The 20,170-nt window shown below is 53.3% G+C and overlaps 1 protein-coding gene across 7 annotated transcripts; it reads right to left on the bottom strand.

Moving 5' to 3' along the window:
* Positions 1-162: 162 nt before the first annotated feature.
* On the bottom strand, positions 163-14,284 carry FCER2 (Fc epsilon receptor II). 7 transcript variants are annotated; one of them, NM_001435344.1, is given in 11 exon segments: positions 163-2,259; positions 2,584-2,690; positions 2,809-3,197; positions 6,372-6,461; positions 6,555-6,617; positions 6,722-6,784; positions 6,974-7,036; positions 10,718-10,771; positions 11,095-11,214; positions 12,199-12,307; positions 14,064-14,284. In NM_001435344.1, coding segments are annotated over 10 exon segments (1,107 nt in total). In that variant the 5' UTR covers positions 12,221-12,307; positions 14,064-14,284; the 3' UTR covers positions 163-2,123.
* Between the last annotated feature and the right edge of the window lie 5,886 nt (positions 14,285-20,170).

The raw sequence follows: 20,170 nt of genomic DNA, 5'->3' as shown, positions 1-20,170 counted from the left end.
CCCATCACAGCAGCTCTGACTTAGGATGCTTGGGACCAAAGCCCCCAGGTGGGTAGGGGAGGCATGAGGAGGATGAACCCAGCACCAGCCCTTGGTGAACCAGGCACGTAGCACCCCTCGTTTCACAGGCCCTGAAGCAGGTTCCAAGAGAAGATCACACAGTTAATTTGACAGATATTTATTGAGCGCCTATTATGTGCCAGGCTCTGGGGACACAGCTGAGAACAAAACAAAGGCCCTTGCCCTCCTGAAATAGACATTCTACTGAAAGGACAAGATGCTGCAGTGAAGAAGTACAGCCAGGATATAAGGGATTGGGAGTCAGGAGGTGTCATTTTAAATGGGGGCGAGGAGCTAACAGGGGAGGCAGCATGTGCAAAGGCCCTGTGGCAGGAGTGAGCCTACATGTTGAAAGGACAGTGAGGAGGCTAGTGTGGTTGAAATTGGGGAGGTATGGCACGTGTGAGGGGTTCACATGATCAAAAAGGACCTGTAGGACTTTTGGCTTTTTCTTTGAGCTGGAAGGAAAATTTTGGGGGGTTGGGGGCAGTGAAGATGGAGACTTGAGCCAGCGAGGATGGGGGCTGCACCAAGGCTGTAGCAGGAGAGGGTGGAAAGTACATGGGTTTTGAATGTGGCTTGACTGCCTGAGCCCATGGCCTTTTCTGATGGGTTTGGAGGAGGCAGGTGGTGAGAGGAAGAGTGGCAAGGGTGGCCCAGTGTGGCCTGGGCCACTGGGAGGCTGGAGTGTGAGTTCCCACAAGGAGAGCTCAGGTAGGCAGCTGTGGCTGGCCTGGAGTTCCGAGGGTCTGGAGGAGACAGAAATTTGGGGGTGGGGTGGGGAGGAGAGAGCAAGTTTTGCTCCAAGGACCATCTCTGTCTCTGCCCATTCTGAGCCCCAAGGTGACCTCCTCCCTCCCTCCCCCACCTGGCTGGTGTTTGGCCCGATCCTTGACTCCCAGGTCCTAGGTGGTCCAGCTTGGGTGCCTCCTCATGGACTCCTCTTTCTCAAAGGGGACCAAGTATTACGGGATGTCTGGCTCTTCCTTTTCTAGGCCAGGGACTGGGGGTGAGGTGGCAGCAAGGCATTTAACCAGGGTATCCTGAGATCCCGGTCTGCCTCCATCCACAGCCTCCCAGGGGTGGGGGGCTGACCCCGGCCAAGCCTGGGGCTGGGGCTGGTGCTGCCTGAGAGGGGGTGGGGCTGGCAGCTCAGAACCTGAACCGACTGCCAGGTGACCTGGCCACCTCCCCAGCAGCCTCTCCAGCATTCTATGCACTGGGCCTTGCTCTGGGTGGGGACCTAGATTCAGGGTGGTCCCACTGCCTGGCCCTACAATATTCCTGGGGGTCTAGGGGTGTTCTTGGCCTCCCCGGATCCCAGAGTCCTCATCTCCAGGCCCTAGCAAATGCTTCTGGTAATGAAGTAGGGAAAAAAAAAAATCAGGGAGGTAGAAATGCCACTTCAGTTCCAGGACTCAGAGGTGGCCTCAGGGACCAGGTTCTGAAATTCCTGGCTCCCACATTCTATGCCTGGGGACCAGAGCCAGCCAGCTTGAGGGGCTGTTGCTACCCCGTGATATTCATGAAGGTCAGGATGGTGGTGCCCAGCTGCCTGAGCCGGGGATCTCTGTCCTTTGATGCCAGGACACAGGGGCTGCATCAGGAGATGGAGAGTGGAGGCAGAGGAAGGATGCTGGGGTCTGAGGGGGTTATCAGCTGCTCCTTGGAGGGTGGGGCTGCCAGGGGCTGCACCCCTGAGGGAAGGGGGCTTGTAGCCTCCAGCTCACAGGCAGGGGGTTCTCAAAGTGGGAACTCCAAGCAACGGAGGACAGGGAAGTGATGACCATTCGGGCTGAGGAGCAAGGGCCAGGCCCTCTGGGATGTTGGTGGGACCTGGGGGACCAGCCAGCTTCTACCGTTTGGGCTGGAAGAGACATCATGGGGACACTTTGGCCACAAAAGAGGCATCCAGGCCATGACTGGGGGTTCTTAGGGTCCGGATATTCCCATATTTGAGCTTGGGGAGTGGCAGAGGGGTGTAGCTTTTAGGTGGGCAGAGTCCTGTCAGGATCTGTGGAAAACATCCCAGGGGAATCAGGGCCGAGGCGCTGAACAGATGCTCAGCAAGTGGCCAGCCGTTCGCACACCCAGTCTAGATAACTGCCGCAGAAGGCGTCGTTCCACTGCCCCGAGGCCTGCATCATCACGCAGTGCTCTCCCTGGCCCGCGTCGTTGGGTTCCCCGGGCTGCCAGTTGCTGGAGCGGGAGGGCTTCAGGTCAGCAGATGGGGAAGAGGAAGGGCCCCCACCATCTTTGGCCTTGACATACCTCTCCAAGTCTGGGCCCTCCTCCCCACCCCATCCCTGGATTCCCACCCCGACTCCCTGCGGCCCAGAGACACCCTTCCCGCCTCCCCCACTCCTAGTCTGAGCCCGAATCCAAGCCCTGACCATCTCCCTGGGTTGCAATCCAGAAGCTCCCCAAGACCAGGCTTGGGAGTACATGCCCCCAAATACCCTCCCCTCTCATCACAGAGAGGTCCCCCCAAGAGGCCCCCTCCTCTACATGCCCCCCCTTCACCTATAGTCCAGGGGCTTCTCATCCATCCAGATGAACTCCCCCTCGATGTCCAGGTCCCGAAGACCAATCCAGGAGCCCCTTATGTGAGCGTGTTTGGTCAGGAAGTCCTGGGGAGCAGGACAGGGATGGAGGGCTGGGGAAGTGTGCCTGGGTCCCTCACTCATCACCACCACACAGGAGGTCAGGGTGGGGATCTACCTCCTCCCCCAGGGAATCCGGGCCCACCTGTTCCTCCTGGCTGTGGATGCTGACCAGCCGCCCTTGCAGACTGCTGCAGGCGTACTTGGCTTGGATCCATTTCTTGGCCGTCTCACCAAAGTAGTAGCATTTCCTTTGGAAATGGACCCACTCCTCAGGGCATGTGTTGCACACGGAGCCTGGGGTGGAGGAGAGGCTGAGGGGGTCAGCTGTGGTGGGCACCGTGGTGGACATCGTGGTGGGCACCGTGGTGGACATCGTGGTGGGGATCGTGGTGGGCACCATGGTGGACGTCGTGGTAGGGACCGTGGTGGGCACCGTGGTGGGTGCCGTGGTGGGTGCCATGGGTACAATGGGCAAGGTGGGTTTCAGCCTCTCTTCCAGGGTCTGGGCTGAAAGCAGATCCATCCCAGAGCCTAACAGAGAGTCACAGGTTGCCTTTTTCCCTGGAGCTCAGACGCTGTCATAGAACCAGCTCCCCTGCAGGGGCATCTCAAGCTTGGACACCATTAGCACAAACACCCCACGGTAGCAGCACCTTGACCATCAGCATCATCACCGCAGGTACCCACGGTGGCCAGCCGCCTCTCTCCACCACCAACACCACGGCCAACGCCACCTTTACCGACACCAGCCCTGCCACGTCTTCGTCACTAGTGCCGATGGCAATGCTGAGGTCAAGACCGCCGGCATCACTTTCTCCATTACTATCTTCACTAACAGCCCCCCTGCCCCAATAATAGCCCTGGCCACCGTCGCTGCCAGCACCCCCAAAACTACCACTCTGGGCCACTTTCCAGGAAATTGAGATGCTTTTCTTCTAGTTGGTCAGGGGAGCCTGGGTGAGGGTGTGGGAGAAGATTGGAGGACTGGGTCCTGATGGCCTCGATCTGGGACCACCTTGGTCTTTTCTCCCCCTGCCCCTACCCATGAGGTAACAAGCCTCAGGCACTGTCACCACCACCAGCACTCCCAGGTGGGAGGTTAAAACCACTGTTTCTGGACTGTGATTTAAAATAAATTTTCTTGGAGTTCCCATCGTGGCTCAGGGGTTAATGAATCCATCTGGGAACCATGGGGCTGCGGGTTTGATTCCTAGCCTCGCTCAGTGGGTTAAGGATCCGGCATTGCTGTGGGCTGTGGTGTGGGTCGCAGGTGTAGTTCAGATCTGGTGTTGCTGTGGCTCTGGTGTAGACCGGCGGCTACAGCTTTGATTGGACCCCTAGCCTGGGAACCTCCACATGCCATGGGTGTGGCCCAAGAAAAGACAGAAAGACAAAAATAAATAAATAAATAATTTTTCCCCTCTCTCTCTCTCTCTCTCTCTCTCTCTCTTTTTTTTGGCCATGGCATGCAGTGGCTTAATGTGGGACCTCAGTTCCCAGACCAGAGTTCATCTAGACAGCAGCAGTGAAAGCACCTGAATCCTAACCACTAGACCACCAGGGAACTCAGGAATAGATTTTTTTTTTTTGTCTTTTGTCTTTTGTCTTTTGTTGTTGTTGCTATTTCTTGGGCCGCTCCCGTGGCATATGGAGGTTCCCAGGCTAGGGGTTGAATCGGAGCTGTAGCCACCGGCCTACGCCAGAGCCACGGCAACGCGGGATCCGAGCCACGTCTGCAACCTACACCACAGCTCACGGCAACGCCAGATCGTTAACCCACTGAGCAAGGGCAGGGACCGAACCCCCAACCTCGTGGTTCCTAGTCGGATTCGTTAACCACTGCGCCATGACGGGAACTCCAGGAATAGATTTTCTTAGAGTGATGTTCATGGAGGGCTCCATAGCTTTGGTGGAATTTTTCTTTTCTTTTCTTTTCTTTTTTTTTTTGTCTTTTTGCTATTTCTTTGGGCCGCTCCCACAGCATATGGAGGTTCCCAGGCTAGGGGTCAAATCAGAGCTATAGTTGCCGGCCTACGCCACAGCCACAGCAACGCGGGATCCGAGCTGCATCTGCAACCTACACCACAGCTCATGGCAACGCCAGATCCTTAACCCACTGAGCAAGGCCAGGGATCGAACCTGCACCCTCATGGTTCCTAGCTGGATTCGTTAACCACTGCACCACGATGGGAACTCTGAATTTTTCTTTTCTTTCTTCTTTTTGTGTGTGATTTTTGTTTCTTTGTTTGTTTTTGCTTTGCTTTTTCAAGGCCACACCTCCATGGCACATCGAAGTTCCCAGGCCAGGGGTGGAACTGGAGCTGCAGCTGCTGGCCTGTACCACAGCCACAGCAATGCAGGATCTGAGCTGCATCTATGACCTACACTACAGCTCACAGCAACACCAGATCTTTAACCCACTGAGCGAAGCCAGGACCCGAACCTACATCCTCATGGATACTAGTTGAGTTTGTAACTGCTGAGCCATAACAGGAACTCCTGGTGGAAATTTTCTAAGGGGTCTGGGGTCCACATCAGTTTGAGAAACCCTGGGGAACAACAGTAACCAGTAGGCAGCCCTCTGCAGGGAGCAATGATAAAACCTGAAGACAGCATCTCTGGTCCTTTCAGGAAAACTTTGGGGGAGTTCCTGTTGTGGCTCAGTGGGTTAAGAATACGACATGGTGTCCGTGAGGATGCAGGCTCCCATTCAACCCCTGGCCCAGGAACTTGGGCAGCTATGGCCCTAAAAAGAAAAGAAAAGAAAAAAGAAAAAGAAAACTTCGGGGCTGGTGTCCTGGCTCTGTGTCACTCGGTCACCCCGAAGAGCAGCTGAGCTGGGCTCAGATCCCAGACCGCAGGACCAGACTTTGCGGGAGGGACTCAAGGAATTAGGAGGGAATCCATTAGCGTGAGATCCAGAGGCCCTTCTCCCCTGCTCCCCGGGGAGGAGCGCAGCGGGGGTTTCTTGCTGGGATTCCCACAGCCGCACCATGTCCCAGGGGACAGCACTCCTCCAGACCAAGCAGAGATCCTTCCCCTTCTGTGACCCAGCTGGGGCTTCCCAGAGGTGGAAGGCCAAAAATCAAGGGTGCCATAGGGGTCAGGGGGTGGGGACTTCAGGCAGTAACACCCAGGTTCCCCTCCAGGTTGAAGGCACGGTGATTGAATTTCTGTTCTTTCTGCAGCCTGCTGGCCTGCTGGCCCATCCCCGCGCCCCTCAGAAGTGCCAGCACTGCCTCCATCACTACCAGCCCTGGGGAAGACACCGAGGTTCTCCTTGTCTCCACTGCTACAGAAGTGACACCCCCCACGCCCCCCCACCCCCACCGCCACTGGTGGGATCAAACAACCCTTTGGGTCCCATGTGGCCGAGGGCATCCTACCCACGGCCCTCCTCTAGCAGTGACAAATCAGGCAGAAGAGAGATCAGTAAAGGGGACCCAGAGATGATAAATGTGGGTCAGCTTTTCCCAAAGGTGGGGAAAAAAATTGTGGGCGCCCCCTCCAGGTCGGAAGAGGGGAGCTGTTGGAATCAGAAAGGGCTTTCTAGGGTGATCTCCATCAGCCCTGCCACACACATAAACATGCACCATCCACTGTCACATACGCACCTGGACTGCACATTGGAACACACACTGCCACCCCCCGCCCAGGGTTGTCACATGCATCATCAAGCTCATGGGCACAGACGTGCACGCTCACCGTTGGACTCGTGTAGCTCCAGCCACAGCTTCTCCACCTCCTCCTGGAGTCTTCCCAGTGAATGCAAGGCCCTGTGCCTCTCATTCAAGCCTTGGGTGGTTGGGGGGAAAGGGCAGGGGTCAGAGACAAAGGGTTAGACATACCTCCCTGCCCCCCTACCCCCATGCCCCTCCCAAGGCTCACTGTAGGACTTCAAGTTGCTCAGGTCTGCTCGAAGACCATCCAGGTTCCGGAAAAGCTCGGACTCTGATGGAGGTAGGGGTGGGGCTGGTGTCAGGGATGATGCTAAGATACGCCCTCAGCCCACGGCTCTAGGACCCAGGCCCCCTTCCCTGGCCTCCATCTCTCACCTTGAGATACCATTCTCTTCTGTTCAGCTTGGATTCTTGCCATGTCCTGCAACATCTGGGCAGCTGATTGTAGGGGAGGGGACTTGGTGGTAAGCAAATTCTCAGACCCACTCCCACAGAGCCCCCCACCCCCACCCCGCCTCAGTCTTTAGGGTCACCTGCCCATTTTGCAATTCCAGAGCCCTGTGTCCACTCATCCATCCATCCCCCCTCCCACCTCCTCTCCCTAGACCCCGAGCTCAGCTCACTCACCCTGGGATTTCTGGGCCATCTGATCACCCTTGTGTCTTTCCAAGTCCTTGGACACCTGAGAAACTGGGGCAGTGGGAGAGAAGACGCATACCCAAGAGCCAGGAAGGTCCTCAAAGGCCCCCATCCCAGGCCCAAGTACAGGGACCCCCCCATCACATACCACCCCCCACCCCTAGTCACATAGTCACAGTGGCTGAGGTCACAAGTAAAGGCAGACCTTGTTTTTTGTGGGGGGCAGGGGCGGGGGGCGGTGGTTAGCTGTGTCTGCGGCATATGGAATTTCCCGGGCCAGGGATCAAACACAAGCCACAGCCGTGACAACACCAGATCCTTAAACCACTAGGCTACCAGGGAACTCCCAGACCTCGTTTTATTTGGGTTTGCAGATAATCACTTCTTTTTGCAAGTCAAAGGTCTGCGGCTTGCTGTTCTACCAGCACGATTTTTCCAACAGCATCTGGTCACTTTGTGTCTCCGGGTCACATTTTGGTAATTTTCGCAATATTTCAAACTTCATTAAGATTATAGTTGTTAATCTGTGGTCAGTGATCTTTTTTTTTTTTTTTTTTTGTTTTTTGCTATTTCTTTGGGCCGCTCTCACGGCATATGGAGGTTCCCAGGCTAGGGGTCCAATCAGAGCTGTAGCCCCCGGCCTACGCCAGAGCCACAGCAACTTGGGATCCGAGCTGCATCTGCAACCTACACCACAGCTCATGGCAACGCCAGATCGTTAACCCACTGAGCAAGGGCAGGGACTGAACCCGCAACCTCATGGCTCCTAGTCAGATTCGTTAACCACTGCGCCACGACGGGAACTCCCTGTGGTCAGTGATCTTTGATGTTAGTCTGGTATCGCTTCAGGGCACCATGAACCACACTCACATACGATGGTGAACTTAATCCATAAATGTGTCCTGACTGCTCCACCAACCACCCTTTCCCCCATCTCTCTCCCTCTCCTTGGGCCTCCCTATTCCCTGAGACACAACAATATTGAAATTCAATCAATAAATAGCCCTACAGGATTTCCCATTGTGGCACAGTGGTTAACGAATCCGACTAGGAACCATGAGGTTTTGGGTTCGATCCCTGGCCTTGCTCAGTGGGTTAAGGATCCGGTGTTGCTGTGATCTATGGTGTAGGTTGCAGACGCAGCTTGGATCTGGCGTTGCTGCGGCTCTAGCGGAGGCCGGCAGCTACAGCTCCGATTGGACCCCTAGCCTGGGAACTTCCACATGCTACGGGATCAGCCCAAGAAATGGCAAAAAGACAAAAAAAAAAAAAAAAAAAAAAAAGGAAAAAAAAAAAAAAAAGCCCTACAGTGACTTCGAAATCAAAAGCTAAGAAACGATGAAGCTTAGTGAGGGGCACAGATCCAAAGCCAAGAGAGATCAAAAGCTAAGCCTCCTGTGCCAGGGAACTGTATCCAATCTCTTATGATAGATCATGATGGAAAATAATATGAGAAAAAGAATGTATCTATATGTATGACTGGGTCGCTTTGCTGTAGAGCAGAAATTGACACAACATTCTAAATCAACTCTACTTTAAAACTTTTTTAAAAAGAATGCTGCTCTGGTAAAGACTTGAATGAAAAAGAAGTGAAAAGCCTCGCTGCTAATATAGAGAAAGCTTTCATGGCCTGGATAGAAGATCAAACCAGCCACAACATTCCATGAAGCCAAAGCCTCATCCAGAGCCAGGCTAGCTCCCTCCAGTTCTCAGAAGGCTGAGAGAGGTCAGGAAGCTGCAGAAGCAAAGTGAGAAGCTGACAGAGGCTGGATCATGAAGTTGAAGGAAGGAAGCCGTCTCCCTAGGAGAAGAGAGCAGGGGAAAGCAGTGAAGGCTGGTGTGGGAGCTGTAGCAGGTTACCCAGAAGATCCAGCTCAGAGCATCCATGAAGGTGGCTCCACTAAACAGAGTTTCAGTAAAGATGAAAGAGCCTTCTGTTGTTGGAAGAGGGTGCCATGCAGGACTTTCACAGCCTGAGAGGAGAAGTCAACACCTGGCTTCCAAGCCTCAAAGGACAGGCTGACTCTCTTGTTAGGGCTGATGCAGCTGGTGACTTTCAGTTGAAGCCGGTGCTCATTTACTGTTCTGAAAATCCTGGGGCCATTAATAACTATGCTGAATCTACTCTGCCCATGCTCTATAAATGGAACAACAGAGCCTGGATGACAGCACATCTGTTGACAGCACGGTTAACTGAAAGTTTTGAGCCCCCTGTTGAGACCTACTGCTCAGAAAAAAAAAAAAAAAAGATTCCTTTCAAAATACTACTGCTCATTGACAAAGCACCTGGTCACCCAAGAGCTCTGGTCGAGATGGACAACGAGATTCATGTTATTTTCCTGCCTGCTGCATAGCATCCATTCTGCAGCCCATGGATCAAGGAATCATTTCAACTTTCAGGTCTTATGTATGATTTAAGCATTACATTTGTAAGGTGATAGCTGCCATAGACAGTGATTCCACTGATGGATCTGGGCAAAGTCAACTGAAAACCTTCCAGAAAAGATTCACCATCCTGGATGCCATTAGGAATATTTGTGATTCATGGGAAGAAGTCAAGATAGCAACAGTAACAGGAATTTGGAAGAAGTCTGTTCCAACCCTCCTGGATGACTTTCAGGGGCTCAAGACTTTGGTGAAGGAGGAACTGCAGATGCAGTGGAAAGAGCAAGAGAGCTAGAATTAGAAGAGAAGCCCAAAGATGGGATTGAACTGCTGCCCTGTCAGGATAAAACTTAGCAGATGAGGGGTTGCTTGTTATGGATGAGTAGAGAGAGTGGTTTCTGGATATGGGAACGACTCCCAGAGAAGAAGCTTTGGAGACTGTTGAAATGACAACAAAGTATTCAGGATAGTACACAAACTTAGTTAATAAAGCAGCAGAGGGTTTGAGAGGATTGACTCCAATTGTGAAAGAAGTTCTGCTGTGGAGAAAATGCTATGGAACAGCAGCACCTGCTACAGAGAAATTGTACATAAAACGAAGAGTCTGTTGGAGTTCCCTAGTGGGGCAGCTGGTTAAGGACCCCACATTGTCCCTGCAGCAGCTTAGGTCACTGCCGTGGGTTCGGTCCCTGGCTCGGGAATTTCTACATGCCATGACCCTCCACCAGCCAAGATTATGACTCACTGAAGGCTCAGGTGATGATTAGCATTTTTTAGAAAGAATATATTTTTACATTAAGGTGTGTGCACTTTTTTTAGACATAATGATATTGCACACTTAAGAGATCACATTATAGGGTAAATACAACTTTTATATGTTCTTGGGAAACCAAAATATGCATGTGACTTGCTTTATCATTATATTTGCTCTTTCCTGGAACCAAACCTACAGTATCTCCGAGGTCTGCCGGTACTCAGGAAAGTGCCGGCAAGAATCGAATGAACAGGTGTACCCTTCCCCCACCCAGAATGAACTGAAAAAGTGGTAGGCATTTCTCGAAAGCTCACTGGACTCCATTCTGAGCATTTCGAAAGTCTTAGCTGGTTTCTGCCTCTGAGCCCTAAAAGGATGCCCATTTTACAGGTGAGGAAGGTGAGGCACGGACAGTGACATAATATTCCATCTGGCACTTCTCGGAGCCTGTCCTCCAAGCATCTGTGGGTTTTCACCAGAGGGGCACAGACTGACCCTCAGTTCCTGGGGCGGGGGTGGGACTCTGGAGCCCAGACCTTCTCCCACATTGCACAGAAGTCAAGAAGCAGGAAAAGAACCCCCCCCCCCCATACCGTTCAGGGCAGCGGCCTCTTCCAGCTGTTTCAGATTGCGTACAGTGTCCCAATCTGGGGAGGAGAGGAGAGGAGGGGAGAGGAAGGACATTTCAGGGGCCCCCCATCCATCCACACCCCACCTGCCTGCTGGAGATGGAGGCTTTGGGTGCACCATGTGGGTGGTATTGAAAGCAGGGGGTCCTGGGGTGCTGGGCAAGGGCAGGGGCCTCTTGGGGGTGGGTGGGAGGGGCAGGGAAAGGGGCTGGTGGGGATACATGGGAGACACGATGGGGAAACTAGGCTCTGAGAGGTATGTTGGGCTCCCCAGGATCAGAGAGTGGGGGTCTGAGAGGGAACACAAGAGAGAGGCCATATGGGGCTGGGGGTGTCCTCACGCCATAGGAGAAGCAGAGTCAGCAGCCCAGCCCACAGAGCTGCGATCATCAGCCCCACCAGTGCCAGCTGCATTCCCCTCCTGCAGCACCGCCGCCGCCTTCTGGGAAATTTTGAGAATTCTGCCGGGGGAATAGGGTCGGGGGCACAGGGTAAGGCTAGGCTTCCCATCACCGCATGCCCCAGAGTCCTAGGAGCATATCCAGAGCCCGCACTGAAGCAGAGGGTCTCAGTGGACCCCCAGCCTCCTCTGAACCCTTTCCCCACATGCTGCTTTCATGTCCATCAGCAATGCCTCCCCTCCCACCAACCTCTGTCTGTCCATCTGTGCATCTGTGCATCTCTGGATCTGTCCCTCTGCCAGTCCAGCCCAATGTCAGCCGCTCCTTCTGACCACACTCCAGTGGCCAGAGAGCCTGACTTGGAGCCAGGTCACTGTCCAGAGACAGGTCCGGGGCCAGGAGCTGATATCTCCTCCTCCATGGGCTCTTTCTTCAGGTGGCCGCCCCCACCCAGCTCTCACCTTTGCCCCTCCTCTCTTGTATGGATTCCCTTAACTCCATCCCACCCAAGGTGGGGTCTGCAGCCTCAGCTCAGGAACACTGGGGCCTCTTTCCCTCCTGACCCCCAGCCCTCACCCGGGCTAAGCTCAATCCTAAACACCAGACACCGAGTCTCCCTTCTTCCCCATTTCCAAGCTCTTCCCCTCACCTGGCTCCTGGACCCCCCTCGAAGCTCTGCCTTGATGTCTCACTGCGGGCCCGGGTCCCCTCCCCTCAGCCTGGCTGTGAGGAGTCATCGTGTTGAATTCCACTCGCTCTGAGTCCCCTTCACGTGGTCTTCTCTCTACCAGGCTCTGAACGCCCGGGTTTTTTGTCATAAGTGTGTTGAGTCAGGGAAGGGAGGGGCCCACAGCTTCCTTTGCCTGCCTGGCTCTGTGCCTGGGAAGCCCAGTCAGGGCTCACCCCTCCTCCCAGGCTGGGCTGTGCTAGAAATTGACTTCTCTTCCCACACAGGGACCCAGGAACCCTTCTCCTTTCTTCAATGGAAGCTAGGAACTTAGCTTCCTAGCTTTTGCCAGGGACCGCTTCAGAGAGTTCTCTCACCTGAGTATAAACTTTCCTCCATGGGAGCGCTGCTTGGATTCGCCGAGTGATGGGGTGCTCACCCCCTGTCAAGGCAGCCCACTGGATGGGCACGGCCTCTAGCTGGAATCTGGGTTCAAGAGGGGGTTGTAGAGTTCGAGGTCAGGCTCTCGTTACTGGCACAGACAGCACCTGGGACTCCAGGAGCTCAGTGACTATTCACTGGTTTTTGTCTAGTTCACGACTAGGAGTCCGTGTCACCCTTAACTGAGGGACAACACTGGTGTGGGCGGTCAGAGGCCGGAGACCAGAGGTGGGCACCCCAGAGCCCATCACATGCAAGGTATATGGCAGGTACTCCATCATTCTCAGCAAATGGCTTAACCTTAAAAACCACTGTCCTTGTCCATAAAATGGCAAGATGAATGATACCTCCACCCTAGGGTTCACTTTTACATGAACATGTAAAGTGCTTTGAACAAATTTTGGGACATGGGAACCACCCAAAATATTGTCGGCTCTTGTTGCTATTGCTGCCTGTGCAGCTCAGCCCAGGACTCAACTTTTCTGAACCTCAGTGTTCCCCTCTGTAAAATGGGAGCAAGGCTAGTACGCAACTCAGGGAGACAGGGAATGAGCAAATGAGAGAAAAACATACATAGTTCTGCACACAGTGGGTCTTCAGATCCCAAATGTTTATCCATCATCTACGCTATGCCAGGTCCTGCTGGGAGCTGCAGACTCTGTCACCCGGCCCTCAGCTTCTTCCTCTGTCAACATGCCCAAGTCTCTTGTCTCTAAAGCACCTACTATGTGCTGAAGAGCATGGGCTTTGGGGTCAGGCAAGCCTAGGAGCCACCAGCTGGCCCCCTGGCTAGGTGACTAAGGGCAAGTCACTTTAGGGGGGTAGCCAGACTTTGATTTTTTTTTTTTTAATGACCATTTGCACGGCACATGGAAGTTCCTGGGCCAGGAATTGAACCTGAGCCACAGCTGTGACCTACCCTGAAGCTGTGGCAACACTGGATCCATTAACCCACCCACACCTCTGCAGTGACCCAAGCCACTGCTGTTTGATTCTTAACCCACTGTGCCACAGCAGGAACTCCTGAGACTCTGTTTAATGGCCACTTGTTATCCTTTTTACTATCCACTTGGAGGAGGTCAGAGCTGTCACCTTGGGTCCAAGGTCAAGCTGGCCAGACCTGGGGCTGAGTCCTGACTTGTCCCTGGATGAGAGACTCAGTTTGCGCATCTGTAAACTAAGGGTAAGCAACAGCACTGACTCTACTACATGCAGTAGGATAAGGCATTCACAGTTCTGGCTCAGCCTAGGTGCTCAGTAGGTGACCTGAGGTACTGAAAGCCTAAGGGATTTGTCCACATCACATCATGGTGGGACTGGAACTTGAACCCAGGATGTGTGACCTTGGAACCTAGAGCTCCATCATCAGTGGACATGGCCTCCAGGTGGGTGTCTGCTGGTAACGACAAGGGTGGCAGAGTCCTGAGGCCAGCCTGTGTCTCTAACACAAGGACCCCTGTCCCTGCTTTTAGCCATCCCTGGCTTCCCAGGCCCCTGCATGATCAGCCCCCAGGGCCTCCGCCAAGCCCATCATTTTTGGCAGAGTTTCACTTCCCCAAACCACATCCCTGCGCACCTGTTAATTCTGTCCACACCTACCCGCTGCCCACCACCACCTCTTAAGCAGACCTCCTCCTGGACATCCCTTGCGACTCTGCCCAAAGGTCGCTTCCTCCAGGAAGCCTTCCATGTCCACTTCCTACTGCCAGCCCCAAGACACACACACACACACACACACACACACACACGTGAGTCACACACTCAGAAGACAGACACACAATAGCACCCGTCGCTCACTCACATGAGTTTTGAGCGTGTCGCTGTCCTACTGGTCCGTTGGGGCCAATTGGAGAGGTCAGCAGGGGCCACAGGCTGCGATGAGGTGTTGAACCCAGAGAGATGCTTTCTTCTGAGAGCAGACTCACCTGCTGCTTCTACTTTCACAGACCTAATTATGGGCTCGCCACCCAGGGGAAGCGTAATGCATGGCCTCCCCTGATGTCCCCCACGACCTGGGCAAGTCTGTGCTACACTAATCTCCATCCCTTGGGGGAACAAACGGAGCGTCAGAGACACTGAACCACTTTCCTAAAGTGCTGGAGGAGTTGGAAACAAGCGAGTCAGCCTTCCAACCAAAGTGACTAAATCATTATGTTGGAAAGAGAGGCAGGGAAGGGAGGAGAAGAAGATGGAGAGGAAAGAAAGAGAGAGGAAAATAAGGCAGGAGGAAGGGAGGGAGGGAAGAAAAAAAGAAAGAAACATAAGATAACATTCTGGTCAATACTGACCATTTTCTCATGTGGTTTAATTTAACAGCAACCTGCATTGGGCACAGATCCTAGTGTCTTAGATGCATTAACATGTGTAACGTTCTCAACCAACCACCCAATGAAGTAGAGGCTCTTGTCATCAATGCTGCTTTAGGGATGAAGGATGTGAAGCACAGAGAGGTTAAGAAACTTGCCAAGGTCACACAGCTCCCAAACAGCAGAGCCAGGATTTGAACCCAGTCTGGGGCCCTCCACACCACACTCCTAGCCTTTCGTTGACAGGGACTGCTGGACACGGCATGCACCCTGCTCTTCCTTCCAAAAACGTGTCTCCTGCTCCTTAACTCCAGGGATTCTTGGCAGGGGTGGGAAGGATGCCCTATGTCAAATCCCTCGATGGGCTGCCTCCCTAACTCCGGGCTTGACATTCTGCCCCTCAGGAAGATGCCCACCTGTGCCTTTCTGTCCACCTCCCAACCAGGACTAGACCAGGCTGTCCACCAAACAGAGAGGGGCCTGGCTAGAATGTCCCCAGACCATGCACTCCAGGAGAGCAAGCACCATGTTGTCTCATTTGTCACACTGTGTCCCCAGCATGGGGACATGTAGCCTGCGGTACCCACTGTCCACTGAAAGAATGACTCTGGTGGGCCGAGGCTGTTCATTCTGGGCCCCCACATGTCCCTCTCAACCTTGATCAGGGCCAGTTGTGGGGGTCTGAACCCCCTGCTTGGTTTGCTGAGTGACAGAGGAGGAACATTTTAAGCAGAGGAGAGAGTTGTCAGGTGGGCACCAGACAGAAGTCACCGTGGACAAAACAGCAGGAGGCCTGGGGGTGGGGATGCTAGGGGAATTTCATGGGGGCCAGGTGGGGATGGGGACACTGCAGGGGACTGTCCCCTGGCCCAGGGACCAGAGGAGGTGGCCCGGGCAGTGGCAATGGGATGGGAGAGAAACAGGTAAATTTGAGCTGAGATGGCCTTGGTGATGGGAGAGACGGGAGTGGGTGATCAGAAGATGCTATGGAAAATGACCAGTCTCAGCCAGAGTGTCTGGGTGGAGAGCAGGGTGAGGACACAGGAAGGAGGAAGAGAATGTTTGGGAGCAAGTCCTACTGGGCTGCAAGGAAGACACAGGACAGGGTTCCAGGTAGAGGATGGGGCTAAGGAGTCTGGTGTTTATGAACTTCTGACAGCTCTCTAGGTCCAGGCGCCCCAGACGCAGTCCACACTGGTGCCCACTGGTCTGACGTGTCCTACCTGGGCTCAGCCGCTGGTGCGTGGGGCTGGGTCCCTGCCAAGACTCAATTTAGACAAGAGGATGTTGGGGGTGTGTAAGTGTGGCAAAATCTCACCCTTTCCACTCTGGGGACCAGGGGAAGGTGCTGTCACAGATCGCCCCCTCTCTCTTTCCTTCCGTGGCGTCAACCCATTTTAAGGGGTAAACAGGAAACCATGCGGATGTGGGCTGCGATCTGAGGGTGTCAGTTCTTCTTTCAGGGCTGGGATCCCTGTGCCTTGCTCATCACCAGTCCTGGATTCGGACTCAATAGGAATGAGTAGGAGTTTGAACAATGACAATATATAGTTCCCAGCCAGGATCCCAGTCCAGCCCTAGCCCTGATCCTCCTGGACCAGGATTCACCCCCAGTGATGCTCCTATCCCCAACCCAACAGGTCCTTGGTGCGACAAGGAGCTGTATCCCCCGTGCTACATGCAGAACCTCAGCACCAGGGACAGGGCCTGGTTCTCATGGCAAACGCGATGCGATGAAGGAAACTCGTGACCTTGACCTTGACCCCATTCCCATTCTGGCACAGCTCTGAGCTTACCCGACCTGTCCTATCTTTCCTGGTGTTTCCGGGGGCGGCACGGGGTGGCAGGGAATGGGGAAGGGAAAGGTGTGTGAGTTGTGATAGGGGAGGGCTGTATGTCAAATCCAGAAGGGCTTCCAAGGAAGAGGTGTCTCTAAAGCTGGGCTTTTTCATTCTTGCTCAGCACCACTGACATTGGGACAGGGTGAGCCCTCGTGGGGCACTGTCCTGTGCATTGTCAGATAGTTAGCAAGGTCCCTGGCTTCGGATCACTAGTTGCCCAGCACCTCCTCCACTCCCTTCCCAAGACGTCTCCAAACATCCCCAAATGCTTTGGGGACATGAGTTGTAGTTGGAGAAAGTGCTGGTTTCAGGCTTCAACATTCTTCCCCTGTTTCCCTCTCTGTGTCCAACTCTCTCCATCTGCTGACAACACATCACTTCTTCCCTCTTTTTTTTTTTTTTGGTTGTGCCCAAGGTGTGCAGAATTTCCCAGGCCAGGGATTGAACCCGCGCCACATCAGTGACCTGAGACACAGCCGTGACAATGGCAGATCTTTAACCTGCTGAGCCACCAGGGGACTCCCTGCTTCTTCCCTCTTTCATTCACTCAACAACCATTCACGGAGCACCTACTGTGTGCTAGCCTCTGCAAACCAAAGTCCCAGCTCTCACGAAAAAGGAAGACAAAGATATTTGGTCTTAGAGTTCCCGTTGTGGCACAGTGGTTAACAAATCCAACTAGGAACCATGAGGTTCCGTGTTCAATCCCTGGCCTTGCTCAGTGGGTTAACGATCCGGCATTGCCGTGAGCTGTGGTGTAGGTCACAGGCGGGGCTGGGATCTGGCATTGCTGTGGCTCTGGCATGGGCCGGCGGCTATGGCTCCGATTAGACCCCTAGCCTGGGAACCTCCATATGTTGAGGGAGTGGCCCAAGAAATGGCAAAAAGACAAAAAAAAAAAAAAAAAAGATATTTGGTCTTAACTACATAGCAAATATACTTAACACACAATTTACCATTTTAGTCATTTTCAGTGGCATTAAGTCCATGGTTATGCAACCATCCCCACCATTCGGCCCAGAATGTTTTCATCGTCCCCAGCCGAAACTCCGCCCCCGTTCAACACTAACTCCCCTCCTCCTCCTCCTCCCCCTCCCCCAGCCCCTGGCCACCACCATCCTACTTTCTGTCTTTATGGAGTTGACTCATCTTTCGTATAAGTGGAATCAGACAGCATTTGTCTTTCTGTGTCTGGCTTATTTCATTGCATGTTATGCCCTCGAGTTTCATCCATGTGGCAGCATAAAAACAAAGCTTAAAATTCATCAATGCGGGAGTTCCCATTATGCGCAGTGGGTTAGGAACCTGACTAATATCTACAAGGATGAGGGTTTGATCCCTGGCCTCGCTCAGTGGATTAAGGATCTGGAGTTGCCGTGAGCTGTGGTGTAGGTTGCAGACACAGCTTGGATCTGGCGTTGCTATGGCTGTGGCGTAGGACGACAGCTACAACTCTGATTTGACCCCTAGCCTGGGAACCTCCATATGCCGTGGGTACAGCCCTAAAAAGAAAAAAAGAAATCTGGGGAGGGGAGGGGACATTGGAGTAGGCCACCCCAGAGGAGCAGACTCTGCTGCCGCTGTATTTTCTTTGCCGAAATGTTTTATGCTGCTAGTTTGTCCCCTGGGGCTTTGCAACCTCAGTCTTGAGCTGATACCCATCCCCCCACAGCCAGGGGAAATCCACACCATCCTCTCCCAGAGGCCCCAGGTCCCAGGGAGGGGCCAGTGGCCCTGCAGCCTCCCCTAACCTTGGCCTTGTGACTTATGCAGACTCCACAGGCCTCAGTTTCCCCTACAGAGAGGGCGCTAGACTCCTGGCCCTGGAAGCCCAGGGGCCCTGTCAGCCCCTCCCCAGGAAGGTCCAGAGGTCTCATGGCCTTTTGCAGGCCCCCAGCACTGTGGGGAAGTAGGAATTCTGTAGAACTGGGGACTGCCCCTGAGTGACAGCTGTTGTGACCCTAGGGTGAGGGATGTGGGCCCCCCCCATCAGGCAGATACATGGAGACATGAAGTGATAAAATGCCATCCCCCACAGAGTCACACAAATAGCCAGAGACACACACACACACCGACTGTCCCTACACAACTGAACCACAGACACAATACAAACAGTCCATGCTCACAAACCCAACACAAAATCCCAAACAGGAGTTCCCGTGGTGGTTCAGCACTAATGAACCTGACTAGTATCCATGAGGACTTGGGTTCGATCCCTGCCCCTGCTCAGTCAATTAAGGATCCAGTGTTGCCATGAGCTGTGGTTTAGGTTGTAGACTCAGCTTGGATCTGGCATTGCTGTGGCTGTGGTGTATGCTGGCAGCTACAGCTCTGATTCGATCCCTAGCCTGGGAACTTCCATAGGCTGCAGGTGCAGTCCTAAAATGCAAAAAAAAAAAAAAAAAAAAAAAAAAAAAGCCAAACAGACTCACAGAGACATCCACACAAAACACACAAAGATTCAAACACACGATGAACATGACACAATCCAACCACAGATCCCTACGTAAGGAAAAACTTTGCAAACATCCCATGCATACAGTGCATACAGATATAACACAGACACAACACAAATACAAAAATACAGACCACAGGCCACCACCAAAACCACACACATACACATAAATATACACAGATACAGGAGTTCTCGTCGTGGCTCAGTGGTTAACGAACCCTACTAGGAACCATGAGGTTGTGGGTTCGATCCCTTGCCTCGCTCAGTGGATTAAGGATCTGGCGTTGTCATGAGCTGTGGTGTAGGTCGCAGACAAGGCTCGGATCCCAGCGTTGCTGTGGCCCTGACGGAGGCCAGGGCTACAGCTCGGATAAGACCCCTAGCCATATGCCCTGGGAGCGGCCCTAGAAACGGCAAAAAGACAAAATAAATAAATAAATAAATAAATAAATAATAAACAAACAGATACAGACAAATACATAGAAACACAGAGGCACACACAGCACACATAATGTAAACAACATATGTCTATGTGCCACACAGTGGAACTACAGAACACCTGACACACCCAATGTGCATGCAGATACACACACCACGTAATCACATGCACAAATACAAATGCACATATAATGCACAGAAACATGCACACAAAGTGCACAGACATACAGAGACACAACACAGATATGCAACACATGCATAGTCATCTTGACACACACGTGCGCCCTCTGCTGGTCTTCTGCAGAACTGTCAGAATGAGAGCTTGCTGGATAGCGGCAGGACCCCTCCACCGGTTGCCCTTCCTCTGGACTCTGCCCTCCTCCCCACTGCATGGCTCAGCTTCCCCTCAGGACCTCTCTCCCCATAGCTCCACCACCTCGAGGCTTCAGTCACCCCCAATCCTAGCTCCTTCCCATGCCTCTGTTGTGAATGAAAAACATTATCAGTAAACAAAGGATGTGGCTGCCATCAAGCCATGGCATTAAGAACCCCCCTTCTCCCCACCCCTGCGCCCTGCGAGCCCCGAGGGAACTCAGAATGGAAACAGATTGCCTGCCATCCAGCCAGCAGCCACTCCAATGGGGCACCCGGAGGAAACTCGGGAAGAGAAAGCACAGGGGATCTGGCCCTGGATAGCTGAAGTGCCTATGAAAAGATTGATTTCAATGAGCCTAGACTTCTGAATCTTCCCCTCCATAAGAAAAGTGCTCATTTTTTTTTTCTTTTTTGGCCACCTCGTAGAATATGGAGTTCTCCAGCCAGGGATCAGACCCAAACCATAGTTGCGACCTAAGCTGGAGCTGCGGCA

This window comes from Sus scrofa, chromosome 2 (assembly GCF_054392235.1).
Source record: "Sus scrofa isolate SSC_HxYL_T2T_F1_AM1 chromosome 2, Sscrofa_HxYL_maternal_Yorkshire_Landrace_v2.0, whole genome shotgun sequence".
Classification (NCBI taxonomy): domain Eukaryota; kingdom Metazoa; phylum Chordata; class Mammalia; order Artiodactyla; family Suidae; genus Sus; species Sus scrofa.
Note: the sequence above shows the minus strand (reverse complement) of the source record. Positions and strands in the feature narration are given on the sequence as shown.